At 36.6% G+C, this 21046-nt stretch overlaps 2 protein-coding genes across 5 annotated transcripts in view; one reads left to right on the forward strand and one right to left on the reverse strand.

Annotated features, from left to right (window-relative positions):
• LOC135689703 (kynureninase) overlaps positions 1–21046 on the reverse strand; it is a 122705-nt gene that overhangs the window by 31682 nt on the left and 69977 nt on the right. The window lies entirely within an intron of this gene.
• Positions 228–20115, forward strand: LOC135689694 (rho GTPase-activating protein 18). 2 transcript variants are annotated; one of them, XM_065207010.2, is made up of 18 exons: positions 228–399; positions 1038–1125; positions 2007–2185; positions 2654–2722; positions 2899–3528; positions 3921–4165; positions 5133–5225; positions 6315–6483; positions 6702–6796; positions 7818–7895; positions 9416–9519; positions 10145–10203; positions 12350–12432; positions 12803–13000; positions 13712–13783; positions 14080–14187; positions 15029–15284; positions 16099–20115. In XM_065207010.2, the coding sequence occupies exons 3-18, from the start codon at positions 2035–2037 to the stop codon at positions 16191–16193; spliced, it is 2505 nt and encodes an 834-aa protein (XP_065063082.2). In that variant the 5' UTR covers positions 228–399; positions 1038–1125; positions 2007–2034; the 3' UTR covers positions 16194–20115. The 2 variants fall into 2 exon arrangements, with proteins under 2 accessions (XP_065063082.2, XP_065063081.2); XM_065207009.2 differs by lacking the exon at positions 1038–1125.

The raw sequence follows: 21046 nt of genomic DNA on the forward strand, positions 1-21046 counted from the left end.
ATAATCACGTGACAAGTACTATTTAATCCGAAGCTTTGTAAAGCGTAGTTCAGTTATCTTCCTATCCTCGTTTAGTTAAGTTATAAATCTTGAATGATTATCAAGATATGAAAATGTAAAGAGTGTGTTTCCTTGCTCTACCATCTCAATAATATAAATAGAAGCACCTCTCACACCCTTCCAGAACGCGAACGCGAAGTGAGATTTGTCAATCTCTTTTTCACGCAAGCCTCACTTTCCAAACATTGTTTACACTCAATCTCGCTGGTCCAAATTTGAAAGAAGACTTTTGTATTGCAATGTATAAGAAAGAGAAACCAACTATTCCCAGCTTTTGTTCTTTTCGCTTTGAAGTTTTCAGTTCATCAAGTGTGGCGAAGGCATTCTGTATCCTTTGAGGTAAACTGGTCTTTATTTTTTTGGGCTAGACAGATCTAGCAAGTAAGAAGGGTAGCGCCTTTCATTTCAAAACATGTACAAACCTATGCGTCCCAACAGATTTCAGGCATGATTTTTTTCTCTGTTTGTAATCGCATGGGATTACTACCGTTTTCCAGACCGCTTCCTTATTAGACATACGTGATTTCTCCTCAAAGGAACTTATTATCCCAGATAAATACAAATTCAAATAAGTCTACACAGTTCAATGTGCAAAATAATACCTTTTGGCATTAGTTGTCAGTTAGAAGTCTCGTAAATTTGCAAATTACAGAAACATTCCATAGAAATGACTTCACCTTTAGCTCAATGGTAAGATAGCTTTCATTATTCAATGTGATGAAAATATCTTTATTTAGATTATGTCCCCAGAAACAAATTATACTGGCAATGACTTAAAAACGACCACAAGCTGGAGAATCAACGGTTTCTTAGTTAGTATGCAATGCTAAACCTGTGTCAATATGAAATGCTAAACCTGTGCCAGTATGCATTGCTAAATCTGCCATGCACATGATCTACATTTCTACATGATCTACAAGCCTTCTACTGAACGTCTTTTTATGCCAATATCTTCACATTAGAAATTTGTTTTGCAGGTCCTAGGGAAAATGTCTTTTTGGCTCATTTCAAGAAAATTCGAACGAAAATTTTGTCAGGAGGAAGAACTTTTATTATTCTGATAAGGTTAAAGAAAATATTCATTTACTTAACTGTTACAGCTAAGAAAAAAGGGATACTGAAAAGACTTTTGAAAATTGATATTATTTCAGATTTTTTTAGAATTATACATACTTAGGCATTTAAAAAACTGTGGAAATTATCTGGACAAAATACTAAATAATGCAGACATGTCAACTCTCCTTGTTTTGCCTGGAGACTCCAGCCAGGTTTTGATTTCATTCTCCCGGTCTCCTTTTTATTTGATTTTTTTCCTTTTTCAAAGAAGTCTAGCAGGAGCAAAGAGATCTTATTGTTTTCTGCATTTTTTGTTCTATCTATTCCATTCACAGCTTTTTTATTAATTTTCTGAAATTTCAATCAATTTTGTTCAATAAATTTGCATTGTTTTGCCTACCTAGGCTGGAAATATTCAGTTTCATGTCAGTGACATGCTTTTTCAGAACTTATCTTGAACCTTCTCCCTTTTCCAGCCAATTCTCTCTGTTTTTCTTGAGAATAATCTGAAATCCCCAGGTTTTTAAAATTTGAGGTTGACAAGCTGGATGTTACTGAATTTGCTTTTTCCCATGATGGAAGCATGTATCTAACATTGGCTTGTTTTTTGAAGATCAACCAAAGCTTTAAGAAGTGAAAAGCTTTGCTTACAATCAATCATTAATTTATATCATTTACTTTCTGTCAACATTGAGATATGAAACTTTAAATGTTTCCTTTTTCCATACTTATATAATTCTTTTGTTATATTATAGCAGGATGTTTGGTATATACAAATAGCATGAAATGTATTCTTTCTGTTACAGGCTTATAATTTAGAGCTGAATATCGACAATGGTCTAAAACAATACCATGCAAATTAAATACATATTTTTTATTTTCCTGAACAGATCTGCATATATGTAACTATTTAAAGACATGGATGATATCATGGCAAGCAAGCAACTGACAAAGCTTGAAACAGTTTATGATGTATTTTGGGACGAGTGCCAGTCTATAAACTTGGAACATGATCAATCGGTGAACCCCCTCAGTGAAGCAGAAATGAAAACAAAAGAGACTGAAATAGGTATGGGATTCGTAATCAATTCATTCCAAAGAGATACTTTTGTGATAAAGAGACCCACAAATGTATGGTTAATAAATTTTAGAATAATGACATTCATTTGATTATAAGCTGACCTCCATTTCAAGCCCCAGAAAATTCAGTTCATAAATATTATACCAGAAACAGGGGCAAATTGGGGCAGTTCCCCCCTTGCCCTTGAAAAATTAGCAATTATTTTTATTATGCTATTGCTTTTCCCTCTTTTGATGATTTGCCTTCTTGCAGTACAGCCTGTCAGGCATCTCTGGTGGCTAAATATCATTTAATGCAAAATTTGCAATTTAATGTTGAGTTCTTTACATTATGTATAAAATGTTTTATGCCTCAACTCTGTGATGTTGAGGCTGCATATAGAGCGATATTGAAAGGAATAAAATTCCTTTCACAGTATGAATTACATTTTAGTAAGTCAGTATTTTATTTTTGTAGATCAAGAAAATGATGACATAGACTGGTTGAATGATATTGGATTCTCTTGTGTTATAATGAAATATGAAAGTAAGTAAAGTTTCTTAACATGATCTTACGTGAGATTGTTTCTTTCTTTAAATGAGGTTTAAAAAATTTGCTCAGAAAAAAGCACTCATATCTGCTAGACATGCTCTTTAAGCTCATAGATTATTAAGAAAATTATATATTATTTTAATTGCATTTCACCGATTCCCTTTTCATAGATGAAAAAGAGATCGATCCAGATGACATTGACATCCTGTCTATGACAGCAACCTTGACAAGACGACAGTCTGAAACTGTAAGAAAAAGGATTAAGTCACTAAATGACACAATGAGCCGTAGAAAAAGGGAGTCTGGAGCAGCATCAAGACGTCCTGATGTTAGAGATATTTTTCCAGCACAACCAACAAAGGAGGACAGTTCAGACAGAGAGAAACATGACAATGTGAGAGAGGGTATTGACAATTTATTCAATGGATCTAACAGTCAAAGAGATACCAAAGAATATCTTACTAATAATATGGATACAAGAATCCAGAATGTAAAGAAAATTGAAAGTTCTGAAACCAAAAATGACTTGTCCAATGTCTCATACATGAAGAGTTCAAGGGAAATGGAAGGAAAGCCTCTACATTCACTTCAGGCTAAAGACTTATTTTACACTCCAGATGCAAAAACTTTAAAAGATACTGCAAACTCAGAAATGAACATGAGGCCTCCAGGGCCTAGGAGGGCAGTTAGTGAAGGGATAGTCAAAGTTTATAGAAGGGATGGGATGAAACATGATACACAAGAAAGACCCAAACTTGATAAAACCAAAAGTGAAGGCAGTCCTTTGCGGTCATATGCAGGTAATTAGTTTTTCAATGTCAAAATTGCAGTTGTATGGGTTTAAAAGATTTTAATTCATTAAATCTATTCTAAATAAAATAACACTTTCCGCCTTAAAATAATTTTGTCTAATATTTCAATTCATATAAATTTCAAAAAAAAATTCTCACCATAATGTTTTGTCAATTATGGTAATTTGGAATTTCTATGATTCAGAAAAGTTTGGCTTTCCTTCAGGGTTCGATTTTTGTTTCATTGGCTGAAATGTCAAAACTTTTGAATCTGAATGGTATTTGGATCCTCTGATTCTAATAGGAAGCTTAGCCCCTCCCCCCATCTGGAAACTGATTAGTCCAAAGTTATGAACCTTTCACGATCTACATCAAAATGAGTACATCATTATGTTATCCAGCTACTCCTCGTTCTCGTCATGCACATCCGAAACCTCGAAGTAACAATTATGCATCCTCAGAAGAAATTGGTCGCATTTATGGCGTTTCTCCAAAAAACCTTGAAGAAATGAGGCATAAAAGCGCAGAAGATTTGCTCAAATTAACAATAGAGGACAACAACAATTTGGTTCAGCACTCAAGCCCTTTAAAAACGTCTTGTCAGTCGAAAAATGAAGCAACGCCTATAGAAGAAGATGCAAAATTGGTAAGCTTGACTTTTCAAGATCCTATATGATATTCATTTAGCTTGTGGATCCTTTTTAGGGAATGCTGTCGCAAGATCCACAATCTCTGAACATAAATTTTGAATATTCGTGAAATTTTGTTTTGCTGTTCCCGTTGCTTTTGTAGGAGCTTTTGTCTGCCTACAAACCTTGCCAAAACACTTGAGAAATTTGCCGAAACATGGCTATTTACGTCCACAGTAGTGCTGGAGTCAAAAAGGAGTAAAGACTTACTAACAAACACTGCTCTATGATTAGGGGATGGGGGTGGGGGGGTGGGATGAGGGTGTGTTGATGGCCTTGAATGGTAGAAAGACCACCATGTTGTGTTTTTGGCCTTTTTAGTTGTGTTTGGAAAGTTCACTTGGCGACCATCTACTTCGTAAACACTTAGTTCAATAAAATTGCAAAAAACATATAGTGGATCCACAAGTTGTTTATTTTTTACTTTAAGGTTTTGTCTTATTTAAGGCTTTGAAAGCAGACAGCGCATTCCGACATTTCTCTATTTAAAGACCTCTCGAACAAACAGTTCAATGTTTTCTACCCAAACCCGCAGCGTAAACACAGATCAAATCTAATCTGAATTTTAGACGTGTTGTCGTTTAGGCAGAGCTCTACACGATTTTGGTTTTTATAGAACAGGACGCTTCTAATTTGTTACTCTGAGTAACATGCTAAATACGATCATCAGGCAAATGTACAGTTGCCTCAGAACGTTCCCTAATGAACGCATTAAGCGTGAAACCGCCGCCTTGTCCTATACGCTAAAGGCTTAAATGAAAACTCTCGCAAAACATAAAGCAATTCGTTTTGGTGATTTGTATACTTTTATCGAGTATTAAGTATTTATTTGTTTGCCAATACTGTAATCATCTTTTTTCAATTTTGATGCACCATCACCGCACCTTTCTTAATAAAATTAAAGAGTATTTTATGTTTATGCAGAATATCGGAACAGATTTGGTTGGTAAAAAATCCATCACCCCTAAAGAGAAAAATCCATCACCCCTGTTCGGAGAAGCATTTCCTGCCTTACCGGTATATTTATTTACTTAATTTTTCATTATAAACAAAAATGCAAGATTTACATCTGCAATAATGCCACGAAGCCCAGCAATAGCATGTAGAGTTTTTAAAAAGGCTAGGGGATTGGTTACATGACCCCCCCCCCCTCCTTCTCGAAATTCAAGACTTCTTTCATTGCTCTATGTAATGAAAATATTTAACACGCACTTTCAGGCGAAAATTAAATTGAAAAAATAAGAACAGAAACAATATTTTCTGTCATATTTTTTTCCGCCATTCATGAGATATCCTTTCGGCAGCAGAATTATTGAATTATTTCCCTCGAGCATTTCCGATTCCCCTAAGACAGGGTACACAAATCAAGATGCATTGCCGTAAATTCTCGAATTGGCCCCCTCGAAAAAGCCACCTCCTCGAATAACCCCCACCCTAGTACTACAAATTGTCAATAAGCCCCCTCTCTCGAATAAGCCTCCACTGCTACCGTAAATCCTCGAATTGGCCCTCCTCGATCTGTTGATTTTTGCCATCTGAGGTTACCTTTGGCGTTTTATTGAATTACCACAAAAATTAATTAAATGATCATAAAGAAATTCCTACTAAAATATACGAGGTCTTTCAATAATGTATTCTTAATGTCTACTATAATTTTATAAGCCCCCCCCCCTCGTATAAGCCTCCCCGAATAACCCCCATCCAAAAATATCAAAGATAAATAAGCACCCAGGGGGCTAATTCGAGGATTTACGGTAAATGCAGTGCTTTTGACAGAGAAAATCGTGGATAAGCACGCGCGAAAGAAATATCACAGCAACTTGAGACTTTGATAGTTCAGTACACTACTAGTGTTAGCAGTTAAGGTTTTCTGAAGAAATCTTTCTTCATAAAAATTAGCAACCTTATCGATATAATATGCGAACAGGTTTTTAAAATTCTAGTCAAAATCCAAAATTTGTAATGACCAAATCAAAATTCTAATCAGAACGAGAAAAAATTTTAATCACAAAACCCAAAGTTTTACTAATACTTTTAACGTTTGAGTATGACGTGAGTTTTATTCCTGCTTTCTTGCTGTAACAAGCTAGCTTTAATTTTCCGTAGAATTTCACACTGCAACCAGAAAAGCTTGGGATAACAGGAATACCTGACCTTTCGGAGTCAGATATGGTGAAAGTGAGGTCACTCGCGCTAATAGAGTTGACGGCCCTTTTTGATACATGCGGCATCCCCATGAAGAGAAGGAAACAGTTTACGAAGCTTAAACAGAAAGGTGGGCAAAAACTGCTTATGCTTATCTTGTAGCAAGCTTTCTTTTTTGTTTTTGAAGGCCTTGGACTGATTATGCAGTTTATCAAACTCGATACGTGTTTTAAATGATAACGCATTAACATCACCGCTTTAGCAGTTGCTTAGATGTACACCCCAACCCCCCCGGCATTAAGAACATTCAGTAGAATACTGTTCATACAGAAGTTTTTCGATTTTTAGAGCATGGTGTCTTTGGTGTCCCGCTGACAATTTTGTCTCAGCGAGATAAGAAATCCAAGCAAGATGGATCTCAAGCACCAAAATTTTTTAAAGACGTAGGTTACTTCATTATTTTTTCTACTGAGGGATAATTGTAACGGCGAGTTAGGGTGGTTGGGGGCTATGTCGATAGCCGGTGATCGGTAGAAGAACCAGGTCGATTGCCGGTGATCAGGCGTGGGACATGCCAGTTCTCGACATTATTGATTTGTAATTTTGCATTACCTCTAAATTCGATGAACAAATGTGAAGAGAGAGGTATTATGTGATACTATGATTTTGAACCTACCTTTACTTTGTCAAAGTTAGTTGAGAGTGTTCCCTGTTGGTTAAATGGACATTATTTCTTGGTAAAAGGGCGTTTCTGACAGTAAAAAGGGCGTGCTCTTAACTTTAGTTTTGCTTCCCCTACAGCCAACTGGTTTCGGATTGACTTTTTCAATCATTAGGGGGGAGGGGGCGACACCATTGACCCCATAATTTGGGCTACTTGAAAAATAATTATTCTATATCTAATAGCAATTGTAAATTTCAGTATCTGGTTTACAAAAGAAAATAGCCAGACATCCAATGAAGCTAGACAGGCATTTTCTATTTAGATTTAAACCACACGAAACACACATCCTCTTCGTGCCTCCGAAGGTGTAAATAAAAAGAAAAACATGTGAAAAAAGGAGTTGATATCAATCATGTGGCTGCATAAATTCATTATTCAAAAAACAAATTCATAAAGAAAGATGATATTCAAATAATTTTGTGCTTCAATGTAGATGAAAAGGTTTTATTATGAAGTGAACAGTGCGAAATTCTAGCCATAGGTATCTGAATGCATTGCTTGCTCTGAATTTATTTTCAAAAATGAGTCGTGGATACTTTTGCCTAGTTGCTAGAATTGCTCATCTTGTATCTGTGATTTTGCTCGTGTATCACGAACCAGTTGTCGTTAAGTCGAGCCCTGTTTGTTAAAGTCATATGGCAAGTCCCTTCCAAAACACAGAGCCACAAACTATATTGACACCACCCTAAAATTTTTCTAATGCAAGGAATAATTACATGATTTTACTATGCTTTTTGCAGCTGATTGCATTTTTGAAAATTCACGGCCTACGAGAGGAGGGGCTACTGCGCATACCAGGATCTCAACAAAGGATAAAAGTAGGCCATATTTTTCCATTTCTCAATTTATGTACGTAGACGCAGCTAAAAGAATTCGCTTTTGAAAGAATTCCAATAAATACACTCGAAAATCCGATACCAAACCGGAGTTATTCGAAATCGGAGCTATTTGAAAACGAATCGTTTTAATGAGAACAGAGAAAACAGAGCCATTCGAAAGCGGAGTTATTTATCCTCAATTTCAAAACGAGTCCAAAGAAACGATCTGAGAACGGACGATAATTGAGGAAGGGGAACATCTTTGTGTTCGTGCCACTCTTTAGACGAAAACAGAGAATGCCGGAGTAATGGGAGCGTGTCAAGCAAATACGAAAAGGAATCATCTAAAAACGGACACATACAAAAGCCGAACAGGACCCTAGCCCATTCCACGTAGCGATATAGTTTTGCGTGACGGTTGAACTGTGCGTCGCTTTTTCCATTGGCGAAAGTAAAATCAGCCTGTGAGAATTAGCTTGTGGGCATAAACCACTTCGTTTAGATTCTTAAACACAGGCTAATGATGATAAACACAACTTGCTACGTAAGAAACGAGATTTTACAATCAAAATCAACCAAAAATTTACAAGGTGTTCCTTTAAGCGTTACTAGTCCTCTTATCTTAGTTGGTTAAAAATACAGAATGGGTTTGTCCTAGATTTTATCGCCTAGATTCAATTGATGGCTAAATTTAAGTACAGCTCGCAGAAACCCAGGATTAATTATTAGAAGTCAGCGCGAACTAGGAAAACTACTTGAAACTCCTGTGAAAGTAACAATGAGTCTTAATGTGTACATGGGAACTATACTAATGGAGGACAGATTTTTTTCCTTTTTTTATATTCTCCAAAGAAAAGCTAAACAGAAGAAGAGGAAACTTCGCACCTGTAACTTTGCACATCTGCCCTCCAGGAATAATCCTTCGGCTATTGGCTTTCGTTCATGACAAACAAATTGTCACATTTATCCCAGGTAGCAACTATGTTGTCGGATATGGATAGCATAATCGACTTGAGTAATAATTAATGTTCGATATTTTGGCGGTGTGTCGTTTTCAAAGGATGACAATTGGTGCTCCAACTCATGATAATTTTATTGTGAAATTGTATGTTTTTTCATGATTTGTTCCCTGTACCATTCATCATGACGATGCGCAGCATTTTTGAATCCCTTTGATTCAACTGCATTGAACCAGAAGAAAAATAACAGACATTTTTTATTGACCGCCATAGCTGTGCCATAGCGTGGCCTTTTCTTCTTCCCATATCTCAATTTGTGGGTGCTTGCTATTCTTTTTGCGATTACGCGTCTAATATAACAATGATTCTGTGAACCAAAGTATAAATTACTGTATAGATAACAATGAACCAAAGTATAAATTACTGTTTTTCCTTTTTGCAATTGATAATATTATTTTGATTATTGTAATTCACTTTCTGGTATAAGGGGATCTTTGATGTCTCCGGAAATCTTGCCGGCGTTAGATTCAAAATAATTTTACTTTCTTTATATATTTTCAGGCATTGAAAGATGAGATTGAGGAAGCTTATAGCAATGGCGGGTTTTTTAGCTGGCAAAACAGAAGAATAAGTGATGTTGCGACCTTGCTAAAACAGTTTTTGAGGTAAATTGTAAATGAAGCTAATTCTACTACTTTCAAAGTTGTTAAATTAGATGTGAAGAAATTTCTAGTCCAACTCATTAGTTGTGATCAATGTCGAGAGCATTTCTCCTATATGATCTACAATGCCTGCCAAAAGTCTTGGAACACTGACATCAATTTCCAAGGTCAAAACCAATCATCCCACTCTCCCCCACGGAACAATGTTGGTTAACTATCAAACGGGTTAGGATTTTAGGAAGCACTTTCTTTTGCGTTTTTTTATGATATTTCTCTAAATCATCAACATTGTTTGAGGGGGAAGGGGGCGGAAGTAGCAATTTTTTTTCATGAAAGGAATGAAAGATATAAAATGCGGCGTGAATTGATGGGTGTTCCAAGTACTTTTGGCAGGCATTGTAAGCTTGGATACAATTACTCTTGAAAAATGGAGCAAAAATCAGACAATAACTTATTCCTGTTATGAACTTAATTTAAATTAGAAAAAGTGATCGATTTTAAGATAGCCTTGCCTCAAGGATCTTTTCCTTGGAATCAGGAAAGTTCTTTCCCAGACTAAACCGTCGCTAGTCGAAAAATCCTGATCTATTTTAATCGGTCATCAAAATGATATCTTGTTTTGTTGTAGAGAACTTCCTTCTCCGTTGCTGACTCCCAACTACCAAGAAACATTTATAGCTGTATCAGGTAAAGGTTTTACTTGTATAGCTTAGATACCCTCAGGGATATCGCGCGGTATGGGTTTGGTTGAGAGGTGGATTGCGTGGGCCGTAATTTTTAGGTTTCAGTTTGATGTTGGTCCTGAAATGCCACACTAGAAAATGTAACCTGGTTCTCTTTGACACGGTAACTTGAGCAGAGTTTCTTTTCAACTGAGTTTGCCCTGCTTGGGGCTTAAAGGCATCCTTATTTGATCTAACTACTGCTAATATTATGATGAGTTAATGATAATGAAAGTATTCTGATATTCAGATATTATATAAGCAACGGTTTTTAGTTAATAACGTTGTGTTAATTTGTTAATTTTTGTTAAGTTTAGCTTATTTCAGATTTGATTTGATTTTAAAAATGCTTGCTCTTGCTTAGCTAAAATTGTGTGACGTCATTGACGGGATTTGATGAAGAGAAACAAGTTCATTTCGTGGCAATCATGTTATAAATAGTCCTCTTTACGCTATCTAACAGTTTACGTTTAGCCAAGAACATTAAAATTTGATAATGTTAATCTATCGAAAGACAATATGCGACAGTTGATTTCCTATGGGATAGAACAACGAAATATGCAATTTTTCGTGCTAGCGCATTTTGTTGGCATCTGGAAAATGAGCTATTAGTCAATTGCGATTCATAAATTATTTATTACCGGCCATTTTGTGAAGTATCAGCTGCTAAATAGACTCTTTAGACATTTCGGCCATCATAATCCTCACCTGATGGAAGGCTTGCTCAATATCTAATATATGTATACAAACATATCCTTGCCCTGCGCGAACCCTATTCGCTCACACTTATTTCTCTGATATGTTCACTAAAGCGTTTTTCTGCTCTTCACTTTTACCTACTCTTCGTGCCAACTCCAAACTAGCAGGTCTTTCTCTAAAATTTTTTGGTATTTTGAGCTATCTTGAAATAATTTTGGTGACAAAACTTAATCTTGACTTACGAACTTCCTACCTTCTCTTTACTCTATGCCTACGTACAAAGCTAAGCCAGTGAATGTTTTAAGAGGAAGTCTTTAAATTAAAAGTTGGATTCTTGTCATGCAAAACCTTTTTGAATGGGAAGCTATGCGTTGTACCAAAAACAAAGTTTATATCGCTATGATATTTGCTTTGGCGTGACCCAGCCACCTGAAGAAGCCGCAATATTTTGCCATAAGTATTGTTGTGATGTAGATTCAGATCGAAATGCCTTACAAAACTACGTAGGTATTGCAGAGAATATTCAAGGTTTGAGCTAAGCCATTCATTCTCTACAACAAAAGTAGATTTCGATGTTTTGTTTGTATTCAGCCAATCAAATCATTGGCATGTCTTAAGGCCAGTTGTTATTGAGTGAAATCTTCAGCGAATTCGCCAGAGGTTGGAATGTCTTATATTCCTCCCGGGCATAAGCGTATTCGCTAGTGAAATGTGAAAGTTGAACTTCCCAGCGAAACACAGCTTCCCTCTGAACGGAAACATGCTCGGCAAATTCGCTCAGCAAATTTTGTATGGGAAAATTCGTCCCACCTTCCAGCCCGTGATCTGAGAGGTGAGATCCCACTTTGTATAGACTCTTTTTTTTTTCATTTTGCGTTAATATGGAAAACAAGCCAGCCCGGTCAAGTGAGATCCCACTGCATGAGAGGTGGGATCTCACTGAGGTGGGATGATTTTTTTCCATATAAACACTGTAAAGTGGGATGAAGCTGGAAGATGGGATGAATTGTTCATATGAACGCGAAAAAATTTTGTCCCATTGTCAGCATACAGGCGGGATGATTTTCTCCGTTTACAGCTGGAAGGTGGGAAAGAATCTGCATGTAAACATTCGATGATTTCATCCCACCTGCTAGATTATAGGCTAAAAGGTGGGATAAATTTCCTCATATAAACAGGCCCCAAGAAGCTTCAAAAATAGGTCTAATTATTGTTAGCGATTACAGCACTAGTTGATTATTAGTCTAAAAACTTTTAAGAAGCTTACTGGCAACACAGTTTCTCTGTTGAGTGGGTCGGGGATGCTGTACAGGACGGGATGATTAAATTTTTCGAAAGATATATGCAACTTCTGACAAACCTTTGATTATGCAGAGAGAGATTTCTATTGATTCTCAATTACCTTTTCGTAGAGCTCAAAGACCGCAAGCTGCAACTGCAAGCATTAAACCTTCTTATATTGTTGCTGCCAACAGTGAATCGAGACACTTTACAGGTGTGTCATCTTTATCATCATAACAACAGTGAATAACTTTGTACGAAGAAGATGCAATCGCTTATTCAGCGAAAACATCAAATTTGGAATCAGAAATAGACAAACTTTTTCAAAGAACCTTTTTTGAAAAGCTAAAGAGAGCTTGAATGCCTGTTTAGGACACTTTAATCTACTGAGAACTCTACGGACGTTACTCCATTTATCGTTGTCATTTCTTGTAGACTTCAAATCTGGCAGAATTTCAGTAATGGCTAAATCAAAAGAACGAATTTCGCATATTTGTGCGGCTAGAAAATTTCTTTGTTTCGGAGTTTATAAAATATCTTATAGACTGTTCTGAATGCTTTTTGAGTTAAATTTCTTCTCACAGGAATTACTAGAATTTCTCACGAGAGTTATTGCCGCAGAAAATGTGAACAGGATGGGACTGAACAATGTTGCAATGATCATGGCCCCAAATCTGTTTATGCGCGGAGGCAACAGAGCAAATTTAGATGAAATAAACAAGGCTGCAGCAACAACAGATGTAATGAGGATGCTTATCAAATATCAAAACATTATCTGGACGGTATGCTGTAACATCAATGATTTATCGATGTAACATACATTGCCTGTACTTGATGTCATAAAAACATGGCTAATTAAAAAAATCGACAATTTTCTCGTGTTGGCTAATCATAACATTATTCTTAAACCATATCAAAGAAAATCGTCTAGAAAAGCTTTACAGTTGATTAATTATGCCGCAATCTTCTAGATTTCAGGCTTTTTTGTCACATGGTCTTGACGTTGATTCTGAACTGTTAGAAAATCGCCTTTGCCAGAAACAAAGGTATAACCATACCATGACGCACGTTTACTTTAAATCATTCTGGCAACGTTTGAATCATGTACCCTATTCAGAAGCCTGTGTGATCAAAAAGTAGTGGAAATTCCTTCCTAAAGCTATGATTTAGGGGGGAGGGGATTCTTCCTACTGCATTAATAGAGGGTGAAAATGTAAGAGAAGAAAATGAGGACATTAAATGACCAAGGCAATAACTGAAGAAAATTCGCCTTATTCATGACAGCGATAATTTATTACTCACTGACAGTACCATCTATTTTAAACATTGATCTCTTGAGTACCCCCTGTTAACGTGCAAAATGTATCTGAATGAAAAACGTTAATGTCTAATCGCTATGCAGCCAATTTGATTCACGGGGAACAAAGTTGGTCTGTATTTACATAGGATTTTAGGTTCCAAATACACGATTCCTATTGTGTTTGTCCTTGCAGGTACCCGGATTTATGGTGACGCAAATACGGTACGTGTATGAGGCGGGTTCAAAAGGCCGCGACTCAAAAGCTGTAAGTACATAATGTCGATATTTGTCTACAAAAAGTAAAATATTATAGGGTTTATTATACTGTTTCACCATAAATAAACTCAGAGTGAAGAACGGACTAGCCAATGTTTCAACCTCTCAGCCCTATTTCAACAATATTGGGGAGTCTCCAGATAGTGAGCATTGCCAAATAACAATGCAAAGCAATAGCGTTAATGTCAAAATTTTTTATAGAAGCATTGATATTACGCATTGTATTTACCCCCCCCCCCACCCCCACCCTCACAATGACTTAACATTTTTTCTTCCATACTGAAGGTAAAGAAGATAATTGCAAAAAGAATGAAGAGTGAGGCCAGCCCTGTTGGCGCCAATCAATCAAAATCGAAATTTTATGGAAGCAGCGATGAGTTGGATTATGGCGATGTGAGCGATGATTTTTATTCATTCCTTTACCATATTTAAGCGATTATGAGCCTCCTTTCGCGATTGAGCGATTAAGCGATTAATTGTCAGATGCAAAACTGATAAAAATCTGATTGTGTATTTAAAACCAACGCCTGCGACAACTTCAAAAGCTACTTAAGTGTAAAATAGACGTTATAACTGCAACCGCCAACAACGTCATCCAGTATGGGACCATCAACATCATCGAGAAGTTTTACTTCCTTATCTTCTGCATTATCACGCTTAGTTTCAAGGTAGCAGGAAAGCCTATAAGGATCTGGACAAAACAATGTGAGCCACCTTTGTTTGTAAAGCCCCCTCGGTTATAAGCCACCCTCGTTTGTAAGCTGCCCTCGGTTAGAAACCGGGTCAAAACTTGTCGAAAATAATTATAAGTCGCTGCGTTTTTAATCGAATAAAACGCTATTCTTGCTACTGACAATATTTGACGATTTAGTGCTGTAGGCCATTTTTGTTACGGCCTTTTACTGACTCTTCTTGCACGCGCGTGCTTTTTCACTGAATGCATTATAGATTAATTATTTTAATGACACATTAAGAGTCAAGGAGGAAATCTGAAGCAATTATTATCTGATTTGATTCCGATGTTTACGGGACACAGAAAAAGACCAAAGCCTACAAAAAATACACTTCATTTTGCCTCCTTGAATTTGCCTTCCATAAGCATTATAAAAATCCCTGTCTCCTTCCCACATTATAAAAACCGTGGTAACTAAAAAACTGATAATCTCTGGCACTTTCTCGCGTATATGTAGTGATTTATGATATTAAACATGTTTTCTTCGTTTTCCTCTTTTAGGGCGATTTTGTGCCAATAGTTCGGGTCAAGGCACCAATGTGTAACAAAACTTGCATGGCCATCCAATTAACAGAGTACATTACGGCAGCTGACATTGTTTCTAGATTTCGAAGTAAAAGAAAAAATAGCTATAAGGAATATAGTGAATCGAGTCATTTGAAAGTAAATTCTCCAACATCGAGGTGCAGAAGTGATTCTAACCTTGACAAAGAGGAAAACTACACATTTAGTCTCTATGAATGTGGTGGGAACATCGGTATGACATTCTGTATATCTTATTTAAAAAAAATGGAAGTTACCGTTAGTTGAGCGTGTTTCTATGTTATGTAATTGGCTCGCTGTTGATTGATAAGTTTATTTTGACCAATCAGGTTATCTCTTACATTTTCTTCAAAATTTTCAAACTCTAACATGTACTGGATAAGGAGAGTTCTGAATTATGGATAAAGAAGCAGATCGGCTTATCGTAACTCTCCACAGGCTAGCATTAAACTTTAATGAAGGCAGTAACGAAAGTTACTGACTTATGTTGATGGTATACCGCTTTTATTGATTTTCGTCGTAACCGTTCACATTATACCCAATACGGAAAGAAAGCACAGGCCATATTTACAGGCCTGTTCGAATGACTCTACATGTATACTTGCAATCACGTAGAAATGTGAATATAACCAACGGGCATGCGATACCTCAGTTCCATCTTGTTTATGGCAAATGGTAAAATTGACGTTCAATAAATTACAGTGATATCTGTTTATCTAAACCAAATTTTAGGATTTTGCTGCATTGCTTAGTCCAACCTAGAGAGATCCGTTATTGATAAATACTCTCTACTTGCTCTGTTTTCTTTTCTAGCGAGTTTTTCAAACTGAATATGTTATGAGATGTTTATCACAGTAGCAGTTCGCTGCTTCAAGTTTGCCTTTCAAAAGCTAATGCAAAAGTTATCTACATTACCACCGTATCTAATCTTGTTTCTAACACGCTTCCTTGCGGAGACATTGCCATGGCTAGAATATCTACTAACACATCGTGGAATAATCATGTCTTTCTTTTGCTTTGATCTCAAGGTGAAAGACGTTTGGATCCAAACACCAACATCGCTGCACTGCTTAAAGTCAATCCATGTGCGGAGCTAATTTTGCGGTCAAAAGAAGTTTCGTGAGTTTTGCTAATCTCATGCCTGCACAACACCAGAAAGAGGTTATGCAGTTCTTCGATAAAGCATTGCTGATTGTGCCTCCTTTATCGATTTTGAGAAATCAAAATCTGCTTTGGTTGAAATCATCTCAGTTATGATCACAAAGAATGTACCTGTTAAGCAAACCTCCAAAGTGCCCAAGGAGGGATGCTAGCAAAGGAAAGATAAAGAGTTCTTGCTATTAGTGAGATTAGAAGTCTAGATAGTTTAAAACCAAAAGTTTAAATTTGATAGGCATCTCAGACAATATTGAACGTGGATAACCTCGTGGATAATCCAACGGCTATTACTGCTTTTCTACACAGATGCAGATTCTTGCAGACACAGTTGTTTAAGCACCGTTACGCAAAGCCTAGAAGTTAGATTTGAAACTAGTTTCTGGTGCCGGAATTCGTTAAATCATTTTTATGCGACTTTCAGAAAAACGTTTTCGGTGTTTCGTGTTTAATATTGCTACAAGTATTTTTATTCAAATAACATTTCACATTGTTTTAGAGTTCTTGGCAATATAAAGCTGTGTTTGGATATTTTAGGAATCGTTACAAAGCGGTTATTCTTAGCAGACATGACTTTAATAAGCAAATAATCTTTTCTGAGACAAGATAGCCACTTTTAGAAGTATTAAGGCTGAGTGCAGCCACTTTGTGCGTTTGCTTACTGGCTTTCTTGTACGAGCAAAGAGAGTCTAAAATGCAAATAGTCACCCAGGGGTTGGTTCTTTCTCGGTCAGGTTATTCAGAAATCTTTCCCTATCGACAAGAACAAGATTTGACTAGGGCAAGGTAGGCGAATTCCTACAAGTTATAAGGTTTTTGTCGAAATCAATCCTTAGCAATAACATCATTTACCAAAATGCAACTTCGTTTGATCAAATATTGTAGCCCAGAGCAATACAGCAGAATCGTAAGTTGGGCATGCTAGTCTTTCAAGAAGACAGCAAGCAACCAAAGTTTTTCACGTCTTGAATTTAGAATAAGCTTTAGGATATCCCTGCTGTTCCCAACTTGAATCTAGTTGTGGCTATTTTCTTCCGTACGCGGCTCGCAATGGTTTAATACAAGCAATGAAATCCGGACCCACTTAAAAAATACGTGCATAGTTGTATCCTGCCAAAAACTTGCTACCGCTGAAAGAAGTAGTGTGGTTAGGCCAAAAGTTTTCTATCTACTCCTTTTTTATTCGAAGAAACCCTTTATATCGAGGCAAAATATTAGTTCATTTAAAGTGCCACTGAATTGAAAAATTGAAAAACATTTTATTGATGTTTTAAGTCAAGTCAGTGCTCCTGAATCCGATGGTGAAGTTCGCTTTTCGGAATTGTGAAATGTTTTGAAGCTACAACGTTTCAAAGTTGCGATTTTCAAAAGACTTTTTGTGCGAAAATTTGTGCGCGGTCTGTGAGGAATTTCAGGAATGTGTGACGCATTAACGTTTATAAGTCGCGGAAGTGATGCGGGCTTCAGTACCGAAAACTGTATTTCGAGTGCGATAAAAAACCAAAAAAACATGAAGTGGATGGAAATAGTGCGCTACTTGTGCTCCAAATATCACTAGCTATCTAACTACAAGACACGTGCAAGGTATTTTCTTGCAAAAATTTCGAGCCCATACGAAATAAGCAAACTTTTTGCGTGCAGTTTTTACCAAGACTTCATGCCGATCATTTACCTTTTGTGAATCATTGAGCGTGTCGAATAAGAATGCTTTTACGAACAGCTTTACAAATTATGAATAAAAGTGAGCAAAAGGGAAAAATTTGATGTATTACAGAATCACACAAATTCCAGATTTTCGGCGCTTTTCCCACTTTCCAACTTGCGTTGCCACTGTCAAAGCATCAGTTATTGTCGGGGCCGTCAAGATGGGATAAATTGCCCCAGGGCCTCGTGGTCAGGGGGCCTCAAAAAGTAAAGAAGTTCATTTTCACATTCACACCCTATCTTTCTTTGCGTATCAAACTGCCTATCTCTATCAAGTTTCATGCTTGTATCATGTTTTACACATTTTGTAACTTTTTATCTTCTTACAGCCCTCACAATGGCTGAATTGACTTTATAAATCTTAATGCGTCACTCGCCCCAGCCTCTTTTCACACGACCTACTCGCAAAAGAACCCCAGAAACCCCTATTTGTGGGCCCCAAATTAAAAAATTAAACTTTGTTTCGAAATCAGCGATGATTAGTCTACCAGAATCAACAATAAAAACAATTTCATTTAAAAACAATAAAAACATTTTTCAATTCAGTGGCACTTTAATACTGATAGTCTTGCACAATTTTCCTCCCCTTAAAACAAGATGCACGCCAATCATCATAGCTTGATTATATTTATGTCGGCGATATTCAATAAGAGAGGTTGACCTACTGTTACTCAATTGAATTCAAAAAAAGCTTATTACTTAGATCTTAAACTGTTCTTCTAAGTGCGTAGGATATGAAAATTTCAGAAACATGTGCCACTCCCTCCTTCAAAAGCAAATTCTATTTTTAGTAATAAAAGTACCTGTGTTTATTCCATTCATTCCCTCATTAATTCATTCATTTGTTCATCAGTCGTATTCATCAGTTCATATGTTCATCAGTTCAATTTATTTATTTTTCATACAACCATTTATTCATTTATTTGTTCATTAATTAGTTTATTCATTGGTTTATTCATTTATTCTTTCATCCATTCATTCATCATTAATTTGTTGATTAGCTTATTTTTCTTATATCTGATATATCTGTTTTTCTTGTAATTCCACAGTGTATTCCAACGTTGAATGGGCTTGTATGGCAAATTTAGTATTAAAAAACCGACTATTGCTCAGGCGGTAATTGTGGGGATCTGCTACTGTCACAGTTGTTTGGGTTTTCAAGCCATCCAATTTCCAAAGCAAATGTTTAAAATTTTGCCTCAGAAGTGTAAATTTATATAACCACGAAAGTATTTAATACTGATGTCAAGAGTTTCTGACAAGTGATGTTAGCATTCATTCTCTGCGACACTGCAGAGAATTTTTAGAAATCGTTATTATTCTTAAGAATTTGTACTCGTACCAATATTTATATAATCTTATTTGTATGTAGGTAATGCCGTTTGCACCCATTTGCCAGGAAGTTACATCTGCTCAAGATAGAAGTCCGCGAAACTTGCTTTATATGTGCTTAAAAGGTGCTTTAGATTTGAGTTATGCAACATAACCTTGAATCTCGAAGACCTTTTAAGGCCCGTCGTAAGGTGACACGGTTGAATGTTCCTTGCTTTTGAAAATAGAGAAAAGTTATAGTCATTTTAGGTCTAAGGAAGAGCAAATTCTTCCTTACGTAATGCCTGTCACTCCCTTTGTCCTTTAACTTTTTAATGCTTAAGATGGCCCAAGCATTCTTTTGCAGATTCTGCAGATTCTCTAGTCTAGAAAACATGTATATTTATTACCGTAATTACTTTACAGCGTAACAAGACAATCAAAGCTGCGAACGCCTGCACAACTAAGTTACGATCAATCGGTCCTATGCCTCCCACGCGGGGCTGCGATCACACGCTCCCCTCCAACCATCTTCACCCAACGTTCGTCTCTGGTCTAAGCTCAACTTGTTTCTTGTAAATAGCTTTATCTTTCTGGTAGACAAATTTCAGTAATTTTCAGTCCTCTTCTATATTTTTAATCAAAAGCCGTTATAGAGGGACCTTGGCATATCATGCTTTGATAACCGACTACCTGGGCCTTATAGTTGCAGTTAGTCTAATGAGTGTAGAAAGTGTAAAAAGAGTACAGGAAGGATGGTAGTTAAATGATTGATGACAATGAAAAACGACACTGAAGACTTCAGTTACCATGCTTAGATTTCGCCTGGTTTTCATCGTGTTTTTAGAAATATTTTGATGGTTTTTCAAAATGAAGCTCTACTGTTTTTTAGTATTTTACCTCTGCAAAAGTGACACAGGTAAGAAGTCACAAAAAGCGTGTTTATCAAAGAAGTATTGTGGCTTTATCCGTAGTTAGCACTGCACATCGTGCGTCTGCATAATACGATAAAATTCAGGCTCCTCGTTATCATTTCTGCTAGATTCTTTGTACGCTTTCCGCTTCTCTAACAGTTATGGGGAGGAAGAAACGTTAATCTTTGTGTGCTTTGAGATCACGTCTGCATATCACGTCGAATTTGTCAAGAAGATTCAGTATCAAGCATAAATTTGAAAAGAGGATTCTAATTTGTTTTTTCGATGGCATGAAATTTTCATTAAAGGCAATCGACACATACTGAAGTGGCTTGAGCCATCTGCCTATCAACCAATAGCCAATCAAGAAGCATGGTACTACTAGTCGCTAATTGATTGGCCAATAGTTGACTGACAGGTGGATTAAACCCCTGAACTAGGCCATAATGATTCCAGCAATGGTGGCTCGTCATTGTATTTTCCAGCGCGAATGAGCTGTGCCGGACTGAGCTTATTGCCAGCAGCGACAGAAGAGTTAAAGTGACGATATTTTCTTGACTGTGACAGCGTCATAGAAGCAATTGGCTTGTTGATTCTGATAACGCAAAGTTTGTTGGAAATAAAACAGACAGCTGTAAGGCTTCCCATAGGATGCACAGACAAAAGGCAAAACATGTGATTTCCAGACACATTCCTAAAATAGTGTGCATATAAGAAGGAACTGAGCCAGAGCCAAAGGAAATCAACTTTAAAAGGAAATATTCTAAGAAACAGGAATATTCATTTAAAAAAGAATGGATTTCATAGAACTTGGGTAATGTATAGACAAACATGGAGAAGTCAAGTTGAAAGAATGGGAGGAAATATGGTGATCTCTGATTATTAAAGGATT

The sequence above is a fragment of the Rhopilema esculentum genome, chromosome 5 (genome assembly GCF_057945365.1).
Source record: "Rhopilema esculentum isolate cy_ngs chromosome 5, ASM5794536v1, whole genome shotgun sequence".
NCBI classification, from domain to species: domain Eukaryota; kingdom Metazoa; phylum Cnidaria; class Scyphozoa; order Rhizostomeae; family Rhizostomatidae; genus Rhopilema; species Rhopilema esculentum.

Excerpts from the sequence above, each read along its gene's own strand:
- LOC135689694 (XM_065207010.2), top strand. The coding sequence starts at position 2,035 with ATGGATGATATCATGGCAAGCAAGCAACTGACAAAGCTTGAAACAGTT. Across the intron at positions 6,484-6,701 it reads TACGAAGCTTAAACAGAAAG|AGCATGGTGTCTTTGGTGTC; the intron begins GTGGGCAAAAAC and ends TTCGATTTTTAG. Across the intron at positions 7,896-9,415 it reads GATCTCAACAAAGGATAAAA|GCATTGAAAGATGAGATTGA; the intron begins GTAGGCCATATT and ends ATATATTTTCAG.